General features: G+C 45.2%; 1 protein-coding gene across 1 annotated transcript in view; it reads right to left on the bottom strand.

Moving 5' to 3' along the window:
* Positions 1–25,055, bottom strand: part of LOC311123872 (cyclin-dependent kinase-like 5) — a gene marked incomplete at its 3' end in the record, with an annotated part of 208,862 nt that overhangs the window by 29,317 nt on the left and 154,490 nt on the right. The window contains exon 11 of the mRNA XM_084198092.1: positions 24,750–25,055. This exon is cut by the window's right edge and continues 790 nt beyond it. Within this exon, the coding sequence (XP_084054218.1) occupies positions 24,750–25,055 (306 nt within the window). The remainder of the gene's footprint in view (positions 1–24,749) is intronic.

Below are 25,055 nucleotides of genomic sequence, written 5' to 3'. Positions count from 1 at the left end.
AGAGGAAAGGGTGGAGGGACTGCTATGGTAGAGGGAGAGAGGTTACAAGAGGAAAGGGTGGAGGGACTAGACTGCTATAGTAGAGGGAGAGAGGTTACAAGAGGAAAGGGTGGAAAGGGTGGAGGGACTAGACTGCTATAGTAGAGGGAGAGAGGTTACAAGAGGAAAGGGTGGAGAGACTGCTATGGTAGAGGGAGAGAGGTTACAAGAGGAAAGGGTGGAGGGACTAGACTGCTATGGTAGAGGGAGAGAGGTTACAAGAGGAAAGGGTGGAGGGACTAGACTGCTATAGTAGAGGGAGAGAGGTTACAAGAGGAAAGGGTGGAGGGACTAGACTGCTATAGTAGAGGGAGAGAGGTTACAAGAGGAAAGGGTGGAGGGACTAGACTGCTATAGTAGAGGGAGAGGGGTTACAAGGGGAAAGGGTGGAGGGACTAGACTGCTATGGTAGAGAGAGAGAGGTTACAAGAGGAAAGGGTGGAGGGACTAGACTGCTATGGTAGAGGGAGAGAGGTTACAAGAGGAAAGGGTGGAGGGACTAGACTGCTATGGTAGAGGGAGAGAGGTTACAAGAGGAAAGGGTGGAGGGACTAGACTGCTATGGTAGAGGGAGAGAGGTTACAAGAGGAAAGGGTGGAGGGACTAGACTGCTATAGTAGAGGGAGAGAGGTTACAAGAGGAAAGGGTGGAGGGACTAGACTGCTATGGTAGAGGGAGAGAGGTTACAAGAGGAAAGGGTGGAGGGACTAGACTGCTATAGTAGAGGGAGAGAGGTTACAAGAGGAAAGGGTGGAGGGACTAGACTGCTATAGTAGAGGGAGAGAGGTTACAAGAGGAAAGGGTGGAGGGACTAGACTGCTATAGTAGAGGGAGAGAGGTTACAAGAGGAAAGGGTGGAGGGACTAGACTGCTATAGTAGAGGGAGAGAGGTTACAAGAGGAAAGGGTGGAGGGACTAGACTGCTATAGTAGAGGGAGAGAGGTTACAAGAGGAAAGGGTGGAGGGACTAGACTGCTATGGTAGAGGCAGAGAGGTTACAAGAGGAAAGGGTGGAGGGACTAGACTGCTATGGTAGAGGGAGAGAGGTTACAAGAGGAAAGGGTGGAGGGACTAGACTGCTATAGTAGAGGGAGAGAGGTTACAAGAGGAAAGGGTGGAGAGACTGCTATAGTAGAGGGAGAGAGGTTACAAGAGGAAAGGGTGGAGGGACTAGACTGCTATGGTAGAGGGAGAGAGGTTACAAGAGGACAGGGTGGAGGGACTAGACTGCTATAGTAGAGGGAGAGAGGTTACAAGAGGAAAGGGTGGAGGGACTAGACTGCTATAGTAGAGGGAGTGAGGTTACAAGAGGAAAGGGTGGAGGGACTAGACTGCTATAGTAGAGGGAGAGAGGTTACAAGAGGAAAGGGTGGAGGGACTAGACTGCTATAGTAGAGGGAGAGAGGTTACAAGAGGAAAGGGTGGAGGGACTAGACTGCTATAGTAGAGGGAGAGAGGTTACAAGAGGAAAGGGTGGAGGGACTGCTATAGTAGAGGGAGAGAGGTTACAAGAGGAAAGGGTGGAGGGACTAGACTGCTATGGTAGAGGGAGAGAGGTTACAAGAGGAAAGGGTGGAGGGACTGCTATAGTAGAGGGAGAGAGGTTACAAGAGGAAAGGGTGGAGGGACTAGACTGCTATAGTAGAGGGAGAGAGGTTACAAGAGGAAAGGGTGGAGGGACTAGACTGCTATAGTAGAGGGAGAGAGGTTACAAGAGGAAAGGGTGGAGGGACTAGACTGCTATAGTAGAGGGAGAGAGGTTACAAGAGGAAAGGGTGGAGGGACTAGACTGCTATAGCAGAGGGAGAGAGGTTACAAGAGGAAAGGGTGGAGGGACTAGACTGCTATAGTAGAGGGAGAGAGGTTACAAGAGGAAAGGGTGGAGGGACTAGGTGAAGGTTCAGATCTCCTGGAGAGTTACCCTCCTGCAGCTTATCAACCAGCTAGTTATTAGAACCAGGTGCACTAGATTAGGGTTGGAGAAAACCTACAAGACGGGAACTCTCCAGGAGAGACCTGTATCGGATCATGCTGGATCTAGTGTCAAGTCTGTTGATTCCATCTTCTTCTGGTCATCCTCATCGTGGTACTCTAGTCCTCTGGGTCCTGATTGGATCATCCTCATCGTGGTACTCCAGCCCTCTGGGGCCTGATTGGGTCATCCTCATCGTGGTACTCCAGTCCTCTGGGGCCTGATTGGGTCATCCTCATCGTGGTACTCCAGTCCTCTGGGGCCTGATTGGGTCATCCTCATCGTGGTACTCCAGCCCTCTGGGGCCTGATTGGTGTCACACTTTTCCACCAGCCCCAGCTAACACTGAGAACTAGAGTTTCCCATCTCCATGACAGACTGTCACCATGATCACCTGAAAAACAGAAATAGTGTCACAAATCCTTTGTTTGCAAACTGTAGCAACACTGAAACTAAAAAATTAAACTAGCAATGCTCTCATATCTTACTTACATGCTTGTGGTCGGCAAATAAAGCAAACAGGTACACGTAACAACCATCTATTGAAGGATAGTCAGTGTGTTCACAGAGTTGGATCATGTCTACATACAGTAGCCAGGGAGAGGTGAGGTGGGGAATGGGATTAGTCCAGATAGAACAGCGTTTCTTAATCCTGGTCCTGGGGACCCAAAGGGGAGAACATGTTTGTCTTTGCCCTAGCACTACACAGCCGATTAAAATGATCCACTTATTTACATTTTTACATTTTAGTTATTTAGCAGATGCTCTTATCCAGAGCGACTTACAATTAGCTGCTGCCAAGCTACCCTTCCTGGAGTTTATTATGGATCCCCATTAGCTGCTGCCAAGCAACTCTTTGAAGAGGAAGGGTTTCAGATGTTTTCGGAAGATAGCCAGGGACTCTGCTGTCCTAGCTTCAGGGGGAAGCTGGTTCCACAATTGGGGTGCCAGGACAGAGAGAGCTTGGACTGGGCTGAGCGGGAACTTCCCTCCCGTAGGGGTTGGAGGGCCAAGAGACCAGAGGTGGCAGAACGGAGTGCTCGAGTTGGGGTGTAGGGTTGGAGCATAGCCTGGAGATAGGGAGGGGCAGTTGCTCTTGCTGCTCCGTAGGTAAGCACCATGGTCTTGTAGTTGATGTGAGCTTCAACTGGAAGCCAGTGGAGTGTGCAGAGGAGCGGGTGGACATGGGAGAACTTGGGAAGGTTGAAAACCAGGCAGGCTGCAGCGTTCTGGATAAGTTGCAGGGGTTTGATGGCACAAGTGGGGAGCGCAGCTAACAGAGAGTTGAAATAGTCCAGACGGGAGAGGACAAGTGCCTGGATTACAACCTGCGCCGCTTCCTGTGTGAGGCAGGGTCGTACTCTACAGATGTCGTAGAGCATGAACCTGCAGGAGCGTGTCACTGCTTTGATGTTTGCAGAGAACAACAGCGTGTTGTCCAGGGTCACACCAAGGTTCTTTGCACTCTGGGAGGGCGACACTGTGGAGTTGTCAACCGTGATGGAGAGGTCTTTGAGCGGGCAGGCCTTCCCTGGGAGGAAGAGCAGCTCCGTCTTGTCGAGGTTGAGCTTGAGGTGGTGAGCTGACATTCAAGTTGAGATATCTGCCAGGCACGCAGAGATGCGTGTCGCCACCTGGGTGTCAGAAGGAGAAAAGTAGTCAAGTGTCATCCGCATAGCAATGATAGGCGAGACCATGTGAGGATATGACGGACACAAGTGACTTGGTGTATAGTGAGAATTCGTTGGCGAGTGGGTAACCCGCCTCTACCATCCGTTCTATTGGCCAACGTGCAATCACTGGAGAATAAACTGGATGAGTTCAGTTCAAGACTATCATACCAAAGGGACATTTAAAACTGTAATATCTTATGTTTCACCGAGTCGTGGCTCAACGACGACATGGATAATATACAGTTGGATGGTTTTTCCGTGCATCGGCAGGACAGAACAGCTGCCTCCGCTAAGACAAGGGGTGGTGGCGGTCTAGACGAAAAGTCTCAAGGTTTTGCTTGCCTGAGGTAGGGTATCTCATGATAAGCAGTAGACCACACTATTTACCAAGAGAGTTTTCATCTATATTTTTCGTAGCTGTCTATTTACCACCACAAACCAATGCTGACACTAAGACTGCACTCAATGAGCTGAATAAAGCCATAAGCAAACAAGAAATGCTCATCCAGAGGCGGTGCTCCTAGTGGCCGGGGACTTTAATGCAGGGAAACTTAAATCCGTTTTACCTCATTTCTACCAGCATGTTAAATGTGCAACAAGAGGAAAAAAAACTCTAGACCACCTTTACTCCACACACAGAGACGCATACAAAGCTCTCCCTCGCCCTCCATTTGGCAAATCTGACTATAATTATATCCTCCTGATTCCTGCTTACAAGCAAAAACTAAAGCAGGAAGGCCTTTCCAGAGGAACACTGAGGGGGGAGAGTGGGATAGATGGGAAGGAGATAATACTGACATGATCTTATCAGTAAGGCATACCAGTATAAATACAGGTACTCTGGTTGGAAATGGGGTGCTTGAGGACTGATATCTCCAGGATTGATAAGTATAATGTTTAGTACTAAACCTTCTAAAACTACATTGAGGAGCCATTGAGGAGCTGAGGGGAGGATACTCACATGTACATGGAGAGGAAGCCATAGGTGGAGTTGACTCCGTAAGTCTCCTAGTTGAGCATCTCACTGGCATCCCAGCCATTAGACAGAGAGACACAAGGGAATGGTGGTTAGTGTGTGTGTCACCAGAGTGGTATACTACTCAGGCTTCAGCTAGCTTCACATTCCAGGTCAGGCTTCATCCCTACTACTACAGTGGATATTGCTCGTCCTCCTGCCGCTAACTCTAGCAGGCTTGCAACAGCGTGTGCATGTCGCACATGGCTAGTCGAATGCCGAACTCTTAATTGAGACAATGCTGAAACATTGATCCATGGGTGAGTCAGTGCTACATTTTCATTTGTGCCGAACTCAAAATGAAAGAAAAGTTATTTAGCAAATTCAGCAGGCTATGGTGTGAAATACGCAGACAGTGTGGTGAAGAAGGTGCAACAGAGCCTCTTCAACCCCAGGAGGCTGAAGAAATTCGGCTTGGCACCTAAAACCCTCACAAACTTTTACAGATGCACAATTGAGAGCATCCTGTCGGGCTGTATCACCACCTGGTACGGCAACTGCACCACCCGCAATCGCAGGGCTCTCCAGAGGGTGGTGCGGTCTGCTGAACGCATTATCGGGGGCAAACTACCCGCCCTCCAAGACACATACAGCACCCGATGTCACAGGAAGGCCAAAAAGATCATCAAGGACATCAATCACCCGAGCCACTGCCTGTTCACCCCGCTATCATCCAGAAGCTGGGACAGAGAGAATGAAAAACAGCTTCTATCTCAAGACCATCAGACTGTTAAATAGCCATCACTAGCACATTAGAGGCTGCTGCTGCCTATTGAAATCACTGGCCACTTTAAGAAATGGAACACTAGTCACTTTAATAATGTTTCCATATCTTGCACTACTCATCTCATATGTATATACTGCATTCTATTCTATAATATTCTACTGTATCTTAGTCCATGCTGCTCTGTCATTGCTTGTCCATATATGTATATATTCTTAAATCCCATTCCTTACTAGTTTTGTGTGTATTAGGTATATGTTGTGAAATTGTTAGATATTACTTGTTAGATATTACTGCAATGTCAGCTAGAAGCACAAGCATTTCGCTACACCTGCTATAACATCTGCTAAACACGTGTATGTGACAAATAATATTTGATTTGATTTGATTAGGCTTTTAGAAGTGCCGTCTTTGGCGTGCTTATCAATGCACTAGCCCCTTTTCCCCACTCCTATCGCTCCTTCTATCTGTGGAACAGCTTGTTGCGTTGTGGCCATAGCCATTTTGGCAATTTGACTGTTAAACTCATGGGTACACTAGCAATGGCTGCCAGTCTTGACTGTTAAACTCATGGGTACACTAGCAATGGCTGCCAGTCTTGACTGTTAAACTCATGGGTACACTAGCAATGGCTGCCAGTCTTGACTGTTAAACTCATGGGTACACTAGAAATGGCTGCCAGTCTTGACTGTTAAACTCATGGGTACACTAGCAATGGCTGCCAGTCTTGACTTGAATGGGAGCTGCCATCTATGGATTATATACAGTGGGGGAAAAAAGTATTTAGTCAGCCACCAATTGTGCAAGTTCTCCCACTTAAAAAGATGAGAGAGGCCTGTAATTTTCATCATAGGTACACGTCAACTATGACAGACAAAATGAGGGAAAAAAATCCAGAAAATCACATTGTAGGATTTTTTATGAATTTATTTGCAAATTATGGTGGAAAAAAAGTATCTGGTCAATAACAAAAGTTTCTCAATACTTTGTTATATACCCTTTGTTGGCAATGACACAGGTCAAACGTTTTCTGTAAGTCTTCACAAGGTTTTCACACACTGTTGCTGGTATTTTGGCCCATTCCTCCATGCAGATCTCCTCTAGAGCAGTGATGTTTTGGGGCTGTCGCTGGGCAACACAGACTTTCAACTCCCTCCAAAGATTTTCTATGGGGTTGAGATCTGGAGACTGGCTAGGCCACTCCAGGACCTTGAAATGCTTCTTACGAAGCCACTCCTTCGTTGCCCGGGCGGTGTGTTTGGGATCATTGTCATGCTGAAAGACCCAGCCACATTTCATCTTCAATGCCCTTGCTGATGGAAGGAGGTTTTCACTCAAAATCTCACGATATATGGCCCCATTCATTCTTTCCTTTACACGGATCAGTCGTCCTGGTCCCTTTGCAGAAAAACAGCCCCAAAGCATGATGTTTCCACCCCCATGCTTCACAGTAGGTATGGTGTTCTTTGGATGCAACTCAGCATTCTTTGTCCTCCAAACACGACGAGTTGAGTTTTTACCAAAAAGTTCTATTTTGGTTTCATCTGACCATATGACATTCTCCCAATCCTCTTCTGGATCATCCAAATGCACTCTAGCAAACTTCAGACGGGCCTGGACATGTACTGGCTTAAGCAGGGGGACACGTCTGGCACTGCAGGATTTGAGTCCCTGGCGGCGTAGTGTGTTACTGATGGTAGGCTTTGTTACTTTGGTCCCAGCTCTCTGCAGGTCATTCACTAGGTCCCCCCGTGTGGTTCTGGGATTTTTGCTCACCGTTCTTGTGATCATTTTGACCCCACGGGGTGAGATCTTGCGTGGAGCCCCAGATCGAGGGAGATTATCAGTGGTCTTGTATGTCTTCCATTTCCTAATAATTGCTCCCACAGTTGATTTCTTCAAACCAAGCTGCTTACCTATTGCAGATTCAGTCTTCCCAGCCTGGTGCAGGTCTACAATTTTGTTTCTGGTGTCCTTTGACAGCTCTTTGGTCTTGGCAATAGTGGAGTTTGGAGTGGGACTGTTTGAGGTTGTGGACAGGTGTCTTTTATACTGATAACAAGTTCAAACAGGTGCCATTAATACAGGTAACGAGTGGAGGACAGTGGTCTAAGGCACTGCATCGCAGTGCTAACTGTGCCACTAGAGATCCTGGTTCGAATTCAGGCTCTGTCGCAGCCAGGCCGCGACCGGGAGACTCATGGGCGGCGCACAATTGGCCCAGCGTCGTCTAGGGTAGGGGAGGGAATGGCCGGCAGGGATGTAGCTCAGTTGATAGAGCATGGCGTTTGCAACGCCAGGGTTGTGGGTTCGATTCCCACGGGGGGCCAGTATAAAAAAAATATGTAATCACTAACTGTAAGTCGCTCTGGATAAGAGCGTCTGCTAAATGACTAAAAAAGAAAAAAAAAAAAGAAAAAAAAGAGGAGCCTCTTAAAGAAGAAGTTACAGGTCTGTGAGAGCCAGAAATCTTGCTTGTTTGTAGGTGACCAAATACTTATTTTCCACCATAATTTGCAAATAAATTCATTAGAAATCCTACAATGTGATTTTCTGGATTTTTTTGTCTGAATTTGTCTGTCATAGTTGACGTGTACCTATGATGAAAATTACAGGCCTCTCTCATCTTTTTAAGTGGGAGAACTTGCACAATTGGTGGCTGACTAAAGACTTTTTTTCCCCACTGTATGTTTATGGTTGGTTGCGGCTGTCAGTTTGCCTTTTGCAAATTTCTAAATACAATTGCGCAAAAAACGTACAGTTTAGAAAGCAAATGCTGTCCTTACTAAATGTAAAAAATGACACACAAAAAATAACATTTGATTAATATAATGTTGAATCAGTCATCTTCCTCAAACGTGACCAACCGGCTCGATTCAGTCTTATGTAGCAAAATTTGAAATTGTGTTTTTTACATTGGATAAAAGTAGAGACTCAGAGCGAGAAAAGTGTATATCATACACTTCAGTTGAGGAACAATGGGAAAGTAATTCTGCTTTGAAAGTTGATAAACTTGTAACCTCACTTGAGAAAATGGCCTTTGAATGTTTTGGTACTACTACTGGACAGGCCTTCTCTGTCTCCACCCATTCAGCATCGTTCACACCCTCTTAAGCTTTAGCTCCACCCATCTCTTGAAGGATTCACATGCATGACATCAGCAGCCTGGTGGTCCAAAATGACATAACTGGTGTATTTTAACACCAATAAACCCATCCGTTTAAAAATGAATTTAGTATATGTAAATCTATCATACCAGGTAACTAAAAGCAACTTTATAAACAATGTTTTGATTCAGTTCTAGCTTGTTAGCCAGTTCAAATAATGACCACATCATATAGCTAAAAAAGTATTACCTTTAGCTAATTTGTATTCATTATTACAGGAAAATAAACTCACAACAAGATCATTATTTACAAGTTAATGGCGAGCTAATTACAGAAAATATCTTACGGTTGTGAGTGTGACTAAATAAAAGCAGGGCATTCTACCGGAGAATTCTAGAACTTGGACACTGTCTCGTTGGCCTAACGTTATATCCTAATTTGACTTTGGTGCAGGTCATGTTGTTCTTCACATTACTGAATCTGGTAAACACACCCTATATCAAATAAAATCTAAGTTTATTTGTCACATGCACAGGATACAGAAGGTGTAAACGGTACAGTGAAATGGTACCTTGCATAGTTTTGTTTAGACATGTAGTTAGCTAGCTAGCTAGCTACACAATGAACCATAATCCCAACTCATAATGTTACTACCCTGCATGAACCTGCAGGTAGCTAACCAACTAGATTCAATGTTAGCTAGCTAGCTAACATTAGGCTACAACTAGCAATGAAAACGACTTTCTGACTAAATTAGAAAAGTATAATATCTGAAAATGTAGCTAGCTAGACTATCTTACCCATATACATGGATGGACCCTTCTCCCTCTCTGTCACGGATGCCATGGTTGCCCTTAGTTTGAAGATGTAATCTGGAGACAAGTGTTTTATAAAACAGCCTTCTGTGTGTTCTCTTTTCATACGTAAAAATGTATGCACACATGACTGTAAGTCGCTTTGGATAAAAGTGTCTGCTAAATGGCATATTATTATTATTATTTTCGACTCCCTCTGCATGTTTGCAAGAATTTTCTCCATCTTCTTAGCTATCATACTCTGATTCCACCAGGCATTCCACTGATTTCAAAAGAAAGTGGAGAGCAACACTTTTGCAGTTATTCATGATATCTTTCAAAAAAGCTGCGTTAGAAAGGATTACCTACACATACTGAGCAGCCCTTTGTTATAGACAGAAGCGTGCTACATGGCAGACCAATCCGAACTCATCTCTCGGCATGTCCAGCCCATCCATTATATTAGCCAATCATGGGTAGCGGGAAGGTTCCTGTCATTTTGAGAAAAAATAAATGTTAATGTTCAAATGCCTCTCCCATGAATTAGTGACGTGCGACATACGCCTAGTTTCCTGAAACAAGTCACAAATGAAGGGGATGAGGACTCAATCTTTGTGAGAGGGAGGGTCTCTGATTTCATTGGTCCTCAACTCGTGTCTCAGACACTTCATTCAGGATAAATGGAGTTAGCCCTTAGTTAACCTGCCCCGGAGCAGGTTAGTTCTGAAGGATTCGTTGCCATAGAAATGTACCTAGCTAAAAGGTGGGCCACTTTCATGGTACCGATTATCCTAAGTTGAACCTTGCCTGGAAACCCGACATTGAATTTCATTTAATTCTACGTCGGGCAGAAATGAGCATTTGAATGAGGAAAGTTTCCTCACACGACCTCTACAAGCCAGAATGTTGAATAAAATGATATTTTAACGTACTTTTCTGGTTGTCCGTGCGTTTGGTCCTTTTGCAGCTAGGAATGTGATCCAATATATCCACAGGAAAGTATAATTACATCAACTTTTCAAAGCAGTGGTAGTGCGTTCAGATTTATTTTACCTGAAGCATGCGCACAAGATAAAAATACATCCTGTTTCAAAACACTAATTTTTGCCTGCGGTAGAATTCAATGCAATTCAACATCGGGTTTCCAGGTAAAGTTGAACCCAGAGTTGACCAAAGTTATCTCGCTAACTCCTCAAACCTGATTTGTAGTAGAGGGCTCAGGACGAAGCCCTCTCTGTTGCTGTCTCCTCTATCCTACCGCTACAGCACTGTGCTCCCAGTTCACCCCCAACAAGCTGATCACTGTGTCTGTGAATGCATCTATCTAGCCACACACACACAACTGTAAATCAACCATACACGAACACTATCTACAAACAATCAACAAACCAATCAGTAATTAGCGAGGGGTGAAGCATGTCACCTCCTCCAGAACCTTCTCAAAGCGGGCTCGTACCTTGGGGTTTCGCATCGGAAGGAGACATTATTACACCCACCCACGTAGATAGATAAAGGCAGCTTTCCAGTAGAACATCATATTACAATATTGAGAAAAGGGAAAATGTACAAAAAAAGATGTTATTCTGTCAGTCACCACACCACCGAATAGGATAGAGAGAGTGTTGGTTTGTGTGAGAGCTGTCTAGGAATGGCAGTCTCGACTCTAAACAGTTGTTTCCCTCACGACGCCCCCCCCCCCCAAAAAAATTGTAAAGTGGTTATCCCACTGGCTATAGGGTGAACGCACCAATTTGTGAGTCGCTCTGGATAAGAGCGTCTGCTAAATGACGTAAATGTGCCCTTGAGCAAGGCACTTAACCCTAATTGCTCCTGTAAGTCGCTCTGGATAAGAGCGTCTGCTAAATGACTAAAATGTAAATGTAAATGTACTTACTTTGATTGGGGTTGTACTGTATTGTCAAATGTGTTGGCGGATTACAGGTGGATATCCTTGATCTAGAAAATGTGGTAAAAATAAACAATATCAGATAAACACTGAAACAAAAAACTATTTGTAAATGATAGATATTTAATCATAGGACTGGATGGTTTGAAATACTAACGTTAATTAGCTAGCTAGCTAGTTATTCTACTCATCAAGGCCTTTTAAAATAGGAAGTCAACTCGGCTGTTTACAACTAGCATTAGACAACTAGGTAGGAATCGTAGCAAAGACTTGAATATCTCTCTGGTTGATAACGTTAACTAGCTAGGTCAAAGCAATGTATAGCCAGATATTAGTATTTCTGGCATAGTCATATATATCTAGCTAGCTAAATAACGGTCTAGGTAGCTAACGTTATAACTTTTAGGACATAGATGTGTTCGCTGACAGGAAAAACTATTATTGGTAACTTCAGCTAACAGGATAGCCTCTTCGCTCCGGGAGACCTGTAAGTTACACATTGGTGTATCCAATGTGTATAGGTCTCCTGGAGCGAAGAGGCTACTAGCAGGAGGAATGTAACTTAGCTAGTTTGGTTGTCTGTGACCTAATGTTAGCTAACTAGATAGTTAGATAATTTGCTAGCTAGCTAGTTAACATTAGCTAACTAGCTAAAGGTAATGTCCGCTAATATCAACAATACAATGGCACCGTTTGCTAACTTAACTAGCTAACGTTGTCTAGCTAGCTACAACGTTAACATAGATAAAAAGGGAATACAATGAATTATTTGGTTACAATGACTGAAGGACCTCTCAAACTAGATAGCTGTGTATCTTATCCCTAGCTAGATAGCTAGCTACCTACAGTTGAAATCGGAAGTTTACATACACCTTAGCTAAATACATTTAAACTCAGTTTTTCACAATTCCTGACATTTAATCCTAGTAAGAATTCTCTGTCTTAGGTCAGTTAGGATCACCACTTTATTTTAAGAATGTGAAATGTCATAATAATAGTAGAGAGAATTATTTATTTCAGCTTTTATTTCTTTCATCACATTCCCAGTGTCCAAAAGTATGTTCATCTCTAGGAGACAGAACGCATCTCCTTCCTGAGCAATATGACGGCTGCGTGGTCCCATGGTGTTTATACTTGCGTACTATTGTTTGTACAGATGAACGTGGTACCTTCAGGCGTTTGGAAATTGCTCCCAAGGATGAACCAGACTTGTGGAGGTCTACAATTTTTTTTCTGAGGTCTTGGCTGATATCTTTTGATTTTCCCATGATGGCAAGCAAAGAGGCACTGAGTTTGAAGGTAGGCCTTGAAATCCATCCACAGGTACACCTCCAATTGATTCAAATTATGTCAATTAGCCTATCAGAAGCTTCTAAAGCCATGACATCATTTTCTGGAATTTTCCAAGTTTACTTAGTGTATGTAAACTTCTGACCCACTGGAATTGTGATACAGTGAATTTAGTGAAATAATCTGTCTGTAAACAATTGTTGGAAAAATTACTTGTGTCATGCACAAAGTAGATGTCCTAACTAACCAAAACTATAGTTTGTTAACAAGAAATTTGTGGAGTGGTTGAAAAACGAGTTTTAACGACTCCAACTGTGGGAATGTATTATTCTCATAAATGGATGGGATGACTAACTTAGAAGGAATGCATTAATGATAAGCATAGGTTTGTACTATACTGATATAAATTGTTTCACATAACAGGCTGTGATTCATGTAAGGAACATTAGGGGGAAGGACAGATAAGACTTGTATTTCTTACAGATACGAACACTGCCTCTTTGTTGTCTGTGAACCGTTGTCTGTGAACCGTCCTTGGATGTAGGAACGTACAGTCTTTTGGGTGCTAACTCCACAGGTGGTTATGATAAAAACTTATGCCTGGCAACAGTGTGCAACAAGTGGAGTGCCAAGGGCCTGGGACTAGCCCGTGCGCCAACGGATTGGCTGAGTAAGTCTAAACCACGCTCAGTCTCTACTCTGATTGGCCAGCAGAGAGGTGGGAACTCTCTCTCTCTGTCAGAGTATTTGAGGAAGAACCTGTAACAATGGATCAGTTCTCTGAGTGCCCTGCGTGGTATTTCAGCGGACCCGTATATACAAACCTTCATACTTATCATACATACATTTTGCATATAATAAATTTAGCTTGGATTGAAGATCTCTTGATTCTTATTCCAATACCAGATTTGAATTACGCAATTTCTAACACAACCTAAGTGTATGTAAACTTCCGACTTCAACTGTATCAATGTTCAAACATTACCTAACCTAGCTAGCTATCTAGCTAATGTAGCTAACGTTAACTAGCTAGGTGGCTAACTAAATTAGTACCACTATGTTCCACATTTAACGTTGTTAGCTAGACACAAACAGAACAATGCATAGAATGATCTGCACAAAAAGGCAACCAAGCAAGGACTATTAGCTAACTAACCCCCTTTGTCTGTTTTAACTAAAGTTAGCTAGCTAGCAAGCTAACATTAGTTAGCTAACGTTAACAACTGTCACTGCCCAGAGACAGTTTCAACAAAAAAAGTAAAAACGTTTTACCTTAAATGATTCTTACCTTAACATAATAGCTAGTTACTAGTGATGTTTGATACCGGAGCGTCAAAATCGCTACGCAGGTAACTTCGAAGCAGTGTGCCTTCTTCTTCGTGTGGCTTTCCGGCAGAAAAGACGCTGTGTTGCGTATTGATGCCTTTCGCAGGTCGGAGTATGGATTGCACATTTTGGTCACCAAAAGAAAAGTGAGAAAAACTTAAATTGCACCACCATCTAACCCTGCACCTACACACTATCCCCAAAAACCCACCACCCATCCGACTTCTTGGCCATAAACGTTCCTACACCAGGCCGTCGGCCTGGGAGGATGGAACCCCTTCTCTCAAAAATTCCTGTAGATCTTCTGCACTGAAACCTCTTACACCCAAATATTTTTCTACCTGCTGCAACTACCACATCTATCTTCTGTGATTTCCGCTCCATCAGTGCAGTGCAGTTGATCACCATGGCTATAAATGCAAGAAATCCAACCTTAATAAAACTAATTCTCTCTGGCTCTCTCTGTTCAGGCCTACTCACTGGGGGCCTCCCAGTCGAATCATTCACCCTCTTTGGCTCTCTCTCTTTAGGCCTACTCACTGGGGGCCTCCCAGTTGACTCACTCACCCTCTCTGGCTCTCTCTCTCTTCAGGCCTACTCACTGGGGGCCTCCCAGTCGAATCACTCACCCTCTCTGGCTCTCTCTCCTCAGGCCTACTCACTGGGGGCCTCCCAGTCGAATCACTCACCCTCTCTGGCTCTCTCTCTCTTCAGGCCTACTCACTGGGGGCCTCCCAGTCGAATCACTCACCCTCTCTGGCTCTCTCTCTTCAGGCCTACTCACTGGGGGCCTCCCAGTCGAATCACTCACCCTCTCTGGCTCTCTCTCTTCAGGCCTACTCACTGGGGGCCTCCCAGTCGAATCACTCACCCTCTCTGGCTCTCTCTCTTCAGGCCTACTCACTGGGGGCCTCCCAGTTGACTCACTCACCCTCTCTGGCTCTCTCTCTCTTCAGGCCTACTCACTGGGGGCCTCCCAGTCGAATCACTCACCCTCTCTGGCTCTCTCTCCTCAGGCCTACTCACTGGGGGCCTCCCAGTCGAATCACTCACCCTCTCTGGCTCTCTCTCTTCAGGCCTACTCACTGGGGGCCTCCCAGTCGAACCACTCACCCTCTCTGGCTCTCTCTCCTCAGGCCTACTCACTGGGGGCCTCCCAGTCGAATCACTCACCCTCTCTGGCTCTCTCTCTTCAGGCCTACTCACTGGGGGCCTCCCAGTCGAATCACTCACCCTCTCTGGCTCTCTCTCTTCAGGCCTACTCACTAGGGGCCTCCCAGTTGACTCACTCACCCTCTCTGGCTCTCTCTCTCTTCAGGCCTACTCACTGGGGGCCTCCCAGTCGAACCACTCACCCTCTCTGGCTCTCTCTCCTCAGGCCTACTCACTGGGGGCCTCCCAGTCGAATCACTCACCCTTGGGCTATCCTCTACTATGCCTCAGCATAGGAAAGGTTCTGCCCCACCTGAAGTCTGGCAATCTCAACCTGTCTCTCTCTCACAGGGCACTTCGGAGCCCCAGCAACATGGGCGCCTCCACAGTTAACACACAGTGCCTTCTCTATCCCAACTGTACACTTCCTCTGGGAAGGGATCTCCTTTCTACACACTGCAGCAACGGGTCTATCCACCTATACACTATCCACCTCTACACTATCCACTCCTGGCTGTCCCCAGTCCACCTGGTCGTGCTGCTGCTCCAGTTTCCACTCTCTGGCTGCGGCTATGGAACCCTGACCTGTTCACCGGACGTCCTACCTTGTCCCGGACCTGCTGTTTTGACTCTCTCTCTCTTTCTACCACACCTGCTGTCTTGACCTCTGAATGCTCGGCTATGAAAAGCCAACTGACGTTTCCTCCTGAGGCGCTGACCTGTTGCAACCTCTACAACCCTGCTGGTCATCTGTGAACGTTTGAACATCTTGAAGAACAATCTGGCCTTAATGGCCATGTACTGTTATAATCTCCACCCAGCACAGCCAGAAGGGGACTGGCCACCCCTCAGAGCCTGGTTCCTCTCTAGGTTTCTTCCTAGGTTCCTGCCTTTCTAGGGAGTTTTTCCTAGCCACCATGCTTCTACATCTGCATTGCTTGCTGTTTGGGGTTTTAGGTTGGGTTTCTGTATAGCACTTTCTGACATCTGCTGATGTAAAAAGGGCTTTATAAATACATTTGATTGATTTATTTACAAAAGTAAACCTTCAATAGTGAACATACTATCAATATGCTGGCTACTGTTGATAGTCTACAAAAAGAAAGCTACAAAAATACACTTTAGCGTCTCTTTTGAAACGCAGTTATCTTAAAGGGGCAGCGTCCTATTCTGAGATGTAAAAACAAAATCACAAAATGACATACTTTAGAAACAAAAATGAATGCAATTAATACAATGGAATTCTTAAGAATAGAGTAATGACTTCCATTGCTAAATTCTATGAAACAGCTTCATAATAACCAAAGGTGGCAGCAGATAGCCTAGCAGTTAGAGGGTTGGGCCAGTCTCCAAAAGGTTATAGCCTGGCAGTTAGAGGGTTGGGCCAGTCTCCAAAAGGTTATAGCCTAGCAGTTAGAGGGTTGGGCCAGTCTCCAAAAGGTTATAGCCTGGCAGTTAGAGGGTTGGGCCAGTCTCCAAAAGGTTATAGCCTGGCAGTTAGAGGGTTGGGCCAGTCTCCAAAAGGTTATAGCCTGGCAGTTAGAGGGTTGGGCCAGTCTCCAAAAGGTTATAGCCTAGCAGTTAGAGGGTTGGGCCAGTCTCCAAAAGGTTATAGCCTGGCAGTTAGAGGGTTGGGCCAGTCTCCAAAAGGTTATAGCCTGGCAGTTAGAGGGTTGGGCCAGTCTCCAAAAGGTTATAGCCTGGCAGTTAGAGGGTTGGGCCAGTCTCCAAAAGGTTATAGCCTAGCAGTTAGAGGGTTGGGCCAGTCTCCAAAAGGTTATAGCCTAGCAGTTAGAGGGTTGGGCCAGTCTCCAAAAGGTTATAGCCTGGCAGTTAGAGGGTTGGGCCAGTCTCCAAAAGGTTATAGCCTAGCAGTTAGAGGGTTGGGCCAGTCTCCAAAAGGTTATAGCCTGGCAGTTAGAGGGTTGGGCCAGTCTCCAAAAGGTTATAGCCTAGCAGTTAGAGGGTTGGGCCAGTATCCAAAAGGTTATAGCCTGGCAGTCAGAGGGTTGGGCCAGTATCCAAAAGGTTATAGCCTAGCAGTTAGAGGGTTGGGCCAGTATCCAAAAGGTTATAGCCTGGCAGTTAGAGGGTTGGGCCAGTATCCAAAAGGTTACTTGTTTGAATCCACGAGCCGACAAGGTGAAAAATCTGTCGATGTGCCCTTGAGCAAGGCACTTAAGCCTGATTTTTTTTAATTTTTTTTATTTAACCTTTATTTAACCAGGTAAGCCAGTTGAGAACAGGTTCTCATTTACAACTGCGACCTGGCCAAGATAAAGCAAAGTAGTGCAATAAAAAACAACACAGAGTTACATATGGGGTAAAAAAAACATAAAGTCAGAAATACAACAGAAAATATATATACAGTGTGTGCAAATGTAGCAAGTTATGGAGGTAAGGCAATAAATAGGCTATAGTGCAGAATAATTACAATAGTATTAACACTGGAATGCTAGATGTGCAAGAGATGATGTGCAAATAGAGATACTGGGGTGCAAAAGAGCAAAATAAATAACAATATAGGGATGAGGTAGTTGGGTGGGCTAATTTCAGATGGGCTGTGTACAGGTGCAGTGATCGGTAAGGTCCTCTGACAACTGATGCTTAAAGTTATTGAGGGAGATAAGAGTCTCCAGCTTCAGAGATTTTTGCAATTCGTTCCAGTCATTGGCAGCAGAGAACTGGAAGGAATGGCGGCCAAAGGAGGTGTTGGCTTTGGGAATGACCAGTGAGATATACCTGCTGGAGCGCAGACTACGGGTGGGTGCTGCTATGGTGACCAATGAGCTAAGATAAGGCGGGGATTTGCCTAGCAGTGATTTATAGATGGCCTGGAGCCAGTGGGTTTGACGACGAACATGTAGTGAGGACCAGCCAACAAGAGCGTACAGGTCACAGTGGTGGGTAGTGTATGGGGCTTTGGAGACAAAACGGATGGCACTGTGATAGACTACATCCAATTTGCTGAGTAGAGTGTTGGAGGCTATTTTGTAAATGACATCGCCGAAGTCAAGGATCGGTAGGATAGTCAGTTTTACGAGGGCATGTTTGGCAGCATGAGTGAAGGAGGCTTTGTTGCGAAATAGGAAGCCGATTCTAGATTTAACTTTGGATTGGAGATTCTTTATGTGAGTCTGGAAGTTGAGTTTACAGTCTAACCAGACACCTAGATATTTGTAGTTGTCCACATACTCTAGGTCAGACCCGTCGAGAGTGGTGATTCTAGTCGGGTGGGCGGGTGCTAGCAGCGTTCGATTGAAAAGCATGCATTTAGTTTTACTAGTGTTTAAGAGCAGTTGAAGGCTACTGAAGGATTGTTGTATGGCATTGAAGCTCGTTTGGAGGTTTGTTAACACAGTGTCCAATGAAGGGCCAGATGTATACAAAATGGTGTCGTCTGCGTAGAGGTGGATCTGAGAGTCACCAGCAGCAAGAGCGACATCATTGATATACACAGAGAAAAGAGTCGGCCCAAGAATTGAACCCTGTGGCACCCCCATAGAGACTGCCATAGGTCCAGACAACAGGCCCTCCGATTTGACACACTGAACTCTATCGGAGAAGTAGTTGGTGAACCAGGCGAGGCAGTCATTTGAGAAACCAAGGCTATTTAGTCTGCCAATAAGAATGCGGTGGTTGACAGAGTCGAAAGCCTTGGCCAGGTCGATGAAGACGGCTGCACAGTACTGTCTATTATCAATCGTGGTTATAATATCGTTTAGGACCTTGAGCGTGGCTGAAGTGCACCCGTGACCAGCTCGGAAACCGGATTGCATAGCGGAGAAGGTACGGTGGTATTCGAAATGGTCGATGATCTGTTTGTTAACTTGGCTTTCGAATACTTTTGAAAGGCAGGGCAGGATGGATATAGGTCTGTAGCAGTTTGGATCTAGAGTGTCACCCCCTTTGAAGAGGGGGATGACCGCGGCAGCTTTCCAATCTCTGGGGATCTCAGACGTTATGAAAGAGAGGTTGAACAGACTAGTAATAGGGGTTGCTCCAGGGTTGCCGTTAATAATGGCAGACCCTGGCTGTGACCCCCCTCGCTGAGGGTGTGTCTCAGGGAGAGTCGGGATATGCAAAAAATACATTTTCAATTCACACATGCGTATTAATACAAGCTTGTACATGTGTGAAATAGGCAATAAGCATCCACCAAATCATTTGTATTCATTTATGATGAAATATTACTATCTGCATACAGTGGGGAAAAAAAGTATTTAGTCAGCCACCAATTGTGCAAGTTCTCCCACTTAAAAAGATGAGAGAGGCCTGTAATTTTCATCATAGGTACACGTCAACTATGACAGACAAAATGAGAAAAAAAAATCCAGAAAATCACATTGTAGGAATTTTTATGCATTTATTTGCAAATTATGGTGGAAAATAAGTATTTGGTCAATAACAAAAGTTTCTCAATACTTTGTTATATACCCTTTGTTGGCAATGACACAGGTCAAACGTTTTTTGTAAATCTTCACAAGGTTTTCACACACTGTTGCTGGTATTTTGGCCCATTCCTCCATGCAGATCTCCTCTAGAGCAGTGATGTTTTGGGGCTGTCGCTGGGCAACACAGACTTTCAACTCCCTCCAAAGATTTTCTATGGGGTTGAGATCTGGAGACTGGCTAGGCCACTCCAGGACCTTGAAATGCTTCTTACGAAGCCACTCCTTCGTTGCCCGGGCGGTGTGTTTGGGATCATTGTCATGCTGAAAGACCCAGCCACGTTTCATCTTCAATGCCCTTGCTGATGGAAGGAGGTTTTCACTCAAAATCTCACGATACATGGCCCCATTCATTCTTTCCTTTACACGGATCAGTCGTCCTGGTCCCTTTGCAGAAAAACAGCCCCAAAGCATGATGTTTCCACCCCCATGCTTCACAGTAGGTATGGTGTTCTTTGGATGCAACTCAGCATTCTTTGTCCTCCAAACACGACGAGTTGAGTTTTTACCAAAAAGTTCTATTTTGGTTTCATCTGACCATATGACACTCTCCCAATCCTCTTCTGGATCATCGAAATGCACTCTAGCAAACTTCAGACGGGCCTGGACATGTACTGGCTTAAGCAGGGGGACACGTCTTGCACTGCAGGATTTGAGTCCCTGGCGGCGTAGTGTGTTACTGATGGTAGGCTTTGTTACTTTGGTCCCAGCTCTCTGCAGGTCATTCACTAGGTCCCCCCGTGTGGTTCTGGGATTTTTGCTCACCGTTCTTGTGATCATTTTGACCCCACGGGGTGAGATCTTGCGTGGAGCCCCAGATCGAGAGAGATTATCAGTGGTCTTGTATGTCTTCCATTTCCTAATAATTGCTCCCACAGTTGATTTCTTCAAACCAAGCTGCTTACCTATTGCAGATTCAGTCTTCCCAGCCTGGTGCAGGTCTACAATTTTGTTTCTGGTGTCCTTTGACAGCTCTTTGGTCTTGGCCATAGTGGAGTTTGGAGTGTGACTGTTTGAGGTTGTGGACAGGTGTCTTTTATTCTGATAACAAGTTCAAACAGGTGCCATTAATACAGGTAACGAGTGGAGGACAGAGGAGCCTCTTAAAGAAGAAGTTACAGGTATGTGAGAGCCAGAAATCCTGCTTGTTTGTAGGTGACCAAATACTTATTTTCCACCATAATTTGCAAATAAATTCATAAAGAATCCTACAATGTGATTTTCAGGATTTTTTTTCCTCATTTTGTCTGTCATAGTTGACGTGTACCTATGATGAAAATTACAGGCCTCTCTCATCTTTTTAAGTGGGAGAACTTGCACAATTGGTGGCTGACTAAATACTTTTTTTCCCCACTGTATAGAGAGAAGGTATGCCAACCTATAGGTCCTGCATGACCCCCAATGCTTTAAAAAGTACAACATGTCCGGGCCAGTAGAAAGTCTGTCCGGGCCAGTAGAAAGTCTGTCCGGGCCAGTAGAAAGTCTGTCCGGGCCAGTAGAAAGTCTGTCCGGGCCAGTAGAAAGTCTGTCCGGGCCAGTAGAAAGTCTGTTCGGGCCAGTCGATTTTTTGGCCAACTAGCCCAGTCGTGCCAGTGAAAAAATAAAACAATCATTGGAACCTGTCATAGCCTACGAATAGGACCCAGAGTTTTACCTGACCAGGTCATGAGATCAGGAAAAACTCCAGGCCCCAGAAAAGACAAGTACGAATTTTGCCAGACCACTTTTGAACCTGTGGTGCCACCTCTGCTTTAAAATAATATCATTTAAAAATGTCTCAAGAGTATAGTGTAACTGTCTTACCCTATCATAACTCCATTGTTTATAACAGGAACATAAACCATGTATAGCTTCAAAATATGTTCAAAAGCTGTCAACTACCTTGAGGAGTAGTTACCTTGTCCATTTCCCATCTGAGTAGGCCTATGTATTAGGCTAGGTCACATGTAGGGTTAAGGAGCCGTTTCACACACAGACTACACCCAGTCCTGGACTACTGGAGATTTTCATTGATCTGTCTTTATAGTCCAGGACAAGGCTTAATCTGTGTCTGGGAAAACCTCCCCATAATGTTTAAATGAGTGAAATGGGATGATGTCTTACATGAAAACACACGTTTCCATCACCAAGTCCATTAATATGGTAAACGTCCTCTAAGAGCATGTATTAGGCTGTTTGGGAGAAGGTTTGGATCCTAATCAACCCATCCAATGGGAGGTCAGAACGCTTGGATCAACCCTACTTTTACTACTATAGCAGTCTAGTCCCTCCACCCTTTCCTCTTGTAACCTGAAGGTTTGGATCCTAATCAACCCATCCACTGGGAGTACATCTGTTGTTGAAGTACAGTAGATCAATAAAGCTACAGTACTCAAGCAGTAGTCAAGCTGTTTATTTCTTTAGTCTAAGACGTTGGGGTCAGCTGAGGGGTGGGGCTAAACTGAGGGGTGGGGTTAAACTGAGGGGTGGGGTTAAACTGAGGGGTGGGGTTAAACTGAGGGGTGGGGTTAAACTGACATGGAATTGTTTTAAGATGGTCATACTATGGACCATTTAGCTATTTGATTTATAATTTTAGGACCCCTTTAGGCATATAAAAATATATATATATATGTTTTGATAAAATAATGATTTTGGCCTTTACTACTAAAGCTCATAGAAACACATTGAATAACACTTTCATAAATGGCAAAGAAACAAGGTTTTGGAGTGTCTGTCAATATCTAAGACATATTAAAAAACGCAGTATTTGTTATTTATTTTTAACACATATTTAAGCTCTTCATTCTTCCATTTGTTTTTTTTTAACCGGTACCGGTTACCTTCAGACGAGTCCCGTGACACTTCGAAGGGTCGTAGAACAAAACAGGGAACACCATCGAGCTCGTGAGAGTCTCCCCTTTCCATATAGTGGTCAATAGTTTGTTTCAGACGCTACAGACGTTTTCGGGCTTCTCTAGCTGACAACCACCTCTCTATCTCTGACACCCACCTCTCTAGCTCTGACACCCACCTCTCTAGCTCTGACACCCACCTCTCTAGCTCTGACACCCACCTCTCTAGCTCTGACACCCACCTCTCTAGCTCTGACACCCACCTCTCTAGCTCTGACACCCACCTCTCTAGCTGACACCTTTCACCTCTCTAGCTCTGACACCCACCTCTCTAGCTCTGACACCCACCTCTCTAGCTCTGACACCCACCTCTCTAGCTCTGACACCCACCTCTCTAGCTCTGACACCCACCTCTCTAGCTCTGACACCCACCTCTCTAGCTCTGACACCCACCTCTCTATCTCTGACACCCACCTCTCTAGCTCTGACACCCACCTCTCTATCTCTGACACCCACCTCTCTAGCTCTGACACCCACCTCTCTAGCTCTGACACCCACCTCTCTAGCTCTGACACCCACCTCTCTAGCTCAGACACCTTTCACCTCTGATGCGGAACTGCGACATCGGCGATGCGGAGGATTGAGACCTATCCAATGGAAAACAGATAACTCAAACTTAAACTGATGGATTTTGATGGGGATTTTTTTGCTATGTAACTTAGATTGACACACCGGTGCATCAATTGACTCTAGGGGGAAAGGCCTTGTTAGTGCATACAGTCGTGGTCAAAAGTTTTGAGAATGAAACAAATACTAATTTTCACTAAGTCTGCTGCCTCAGTTTTGATGATGGCAGTTTGCATATACTCCAGAATGTTATGAAGAGTGATCAGATGAATTGCAATTAATTGCAAAGTCCCTCTTTGCCATGAAAATGAACTTAATCCCCCAAAAACATTTCCACTGCATTTCAGCCCTGCCACAAAAGGACCAGCTGACATCATGTCAGTGATTCTCTCGTTAACACAGGTGAGAGTGTTGACGAGGACAAGGCTGGAGATCACTCTGTCATGCTGATTGAGTTAGAATAACAGACTGGAAGCTTTAAAAGGAGGGTGGTGCTTGAAATCATTGTTCTTCCTCTGTTAACCATGGTTACCTGCAAGGAAACACGTGCCGTCATCATTACTTTGCACAAAAAGGGCTTCACAGGCAAGGATATTGCTGCTAGTAAGATTGCACCTAAATCAACCATTAATCGGATCATCAAGAACTTCAAGGAGAGAGGTTCAATTGTTGTGAAGAGGGCGTCAGGGCGCCCAAGAAAGTCCAGCAAGTGCCAGGACCGTCTCCTAAAGTTGATTCAGCTGCGGGATCGGGGCACCACCAGTGCAGAGCTTGCTCAGGAATGGCAGCAGGCAGGTGTGAGTGCATCTGCACGCACAGTGAGGCGAATACTTTTGGAGGATGGCCTGGTGTCAAGAAGGGCAGCAAAGAAGCCACTTCTCTCCAGGAAAAACATCAGGGACAGACTGATATTCTGCAAAAGGTACAGGGATTGGACTGCTGAGGACTGGGGTAAAGTCATTTTCTCTGATGAATCACCTTTCCGATTGTTTGGGGCATCTGGAAAACACCTTGTCCGGAGAAGACAAGGTGAGCGCTACCATCAGTCCTGTGTCATGCCAACAGTAAAGCATCCTGAGACCATCCATGTGTGGGGTTGCTTCTCAGCCAAGGGAGTGGGCTCACTCACAATTTTGCCTAAGAACACAGCCATGAATAAAGAATGGTACCAACACATCCTTCGAGAGCAACTTCTCCCAACCATCCAAGAAAAGTTTGGTGACGACCAATGCCTTTTCCAGCATGATGGAGCACCTTGCCATAAGGCAAAAGTGATAACTAAGTGGCTCGGGGAACAAAACATCAACATTTTGGGTCCATGGCCAGGAAACTCCCCAGACCTTAATCCCATTGAGAACTTGTGGTCGATCATCAAGAGGCGGGTGGACAAACAAAAACCCACAAATTCTGACAAACTCCAAGCATTGATTATGCAAGAAGAAGGGTCAACACTGCAAATATTGACTGCATAAACTTAATGTAATTGTCAATAAAAGCCTTTGACACTTATGGAATGCTTGTAATTATACTTCAGTCTACCATAGTAACATCTGACAAAAATATCTCATAACACTGAAGCAGCGAACTTTGTGAAGACCAATACTTGTCATTCTCAAAACCTTTGACCACGACTGTAAATCAAATTAGCTTTTGAATTTCCTGTCTTTTTCGGCTTCAGACAAAAGCTGATATTTCACTTTTAAAAAACCATAGTTTTTTGTGTTAATATATCTGATATTTACAATATCAGCTTAGACAACACTGCAACAGGAGCAACAACAAGCCACAGTGCTAGGTAGGGGTCTGGTAGTGTGTTTGAGTGTTTGGTAATGGACTGACCCTGGTGATGTCCTCTGTTGAAGATCCTCCAGAGTGCATGGGCAAGGTGCGGTGCTGCAGCTGGGGGGAGAGCAGCTGAAGGCTGGAGGCTCTGGTGGGCATCCCCTGTCCCACCGCCAGCCCCCCCTCACTGCCTCCCCCGTGGGTCCTCTGACGCTCCCGTCGCACGTACATGGAGTGGCGGTGAGGTCTATGCTGGGAGGAGAAGGGGGAGGTGTAACCCAGGCCGTAGGGGAAGGCCTCATGAGGGGCGGACAGGGAGTGACCATGGCTTCCACCTCCTCCTCCTCCTGGGTCTCCTCCCTC

Source organism: Coregonus lavaretus (assembly GCF_964263955.1).
Source record: "Coregonus lavaretus genome assembly, contig: HAP1_SCAFFOLD_365, whole genome shotgun sequence".
Taxonomy (NCBI): Eukaryota; Metazoa; Chordata; class Actinopteri; order Salmoniformes; family Salmonidae; genus Coregonus; species Coregonus lavaretus.
This window is presented reverse-complemented; position numbering and strand designations above follow the sequence as displayed.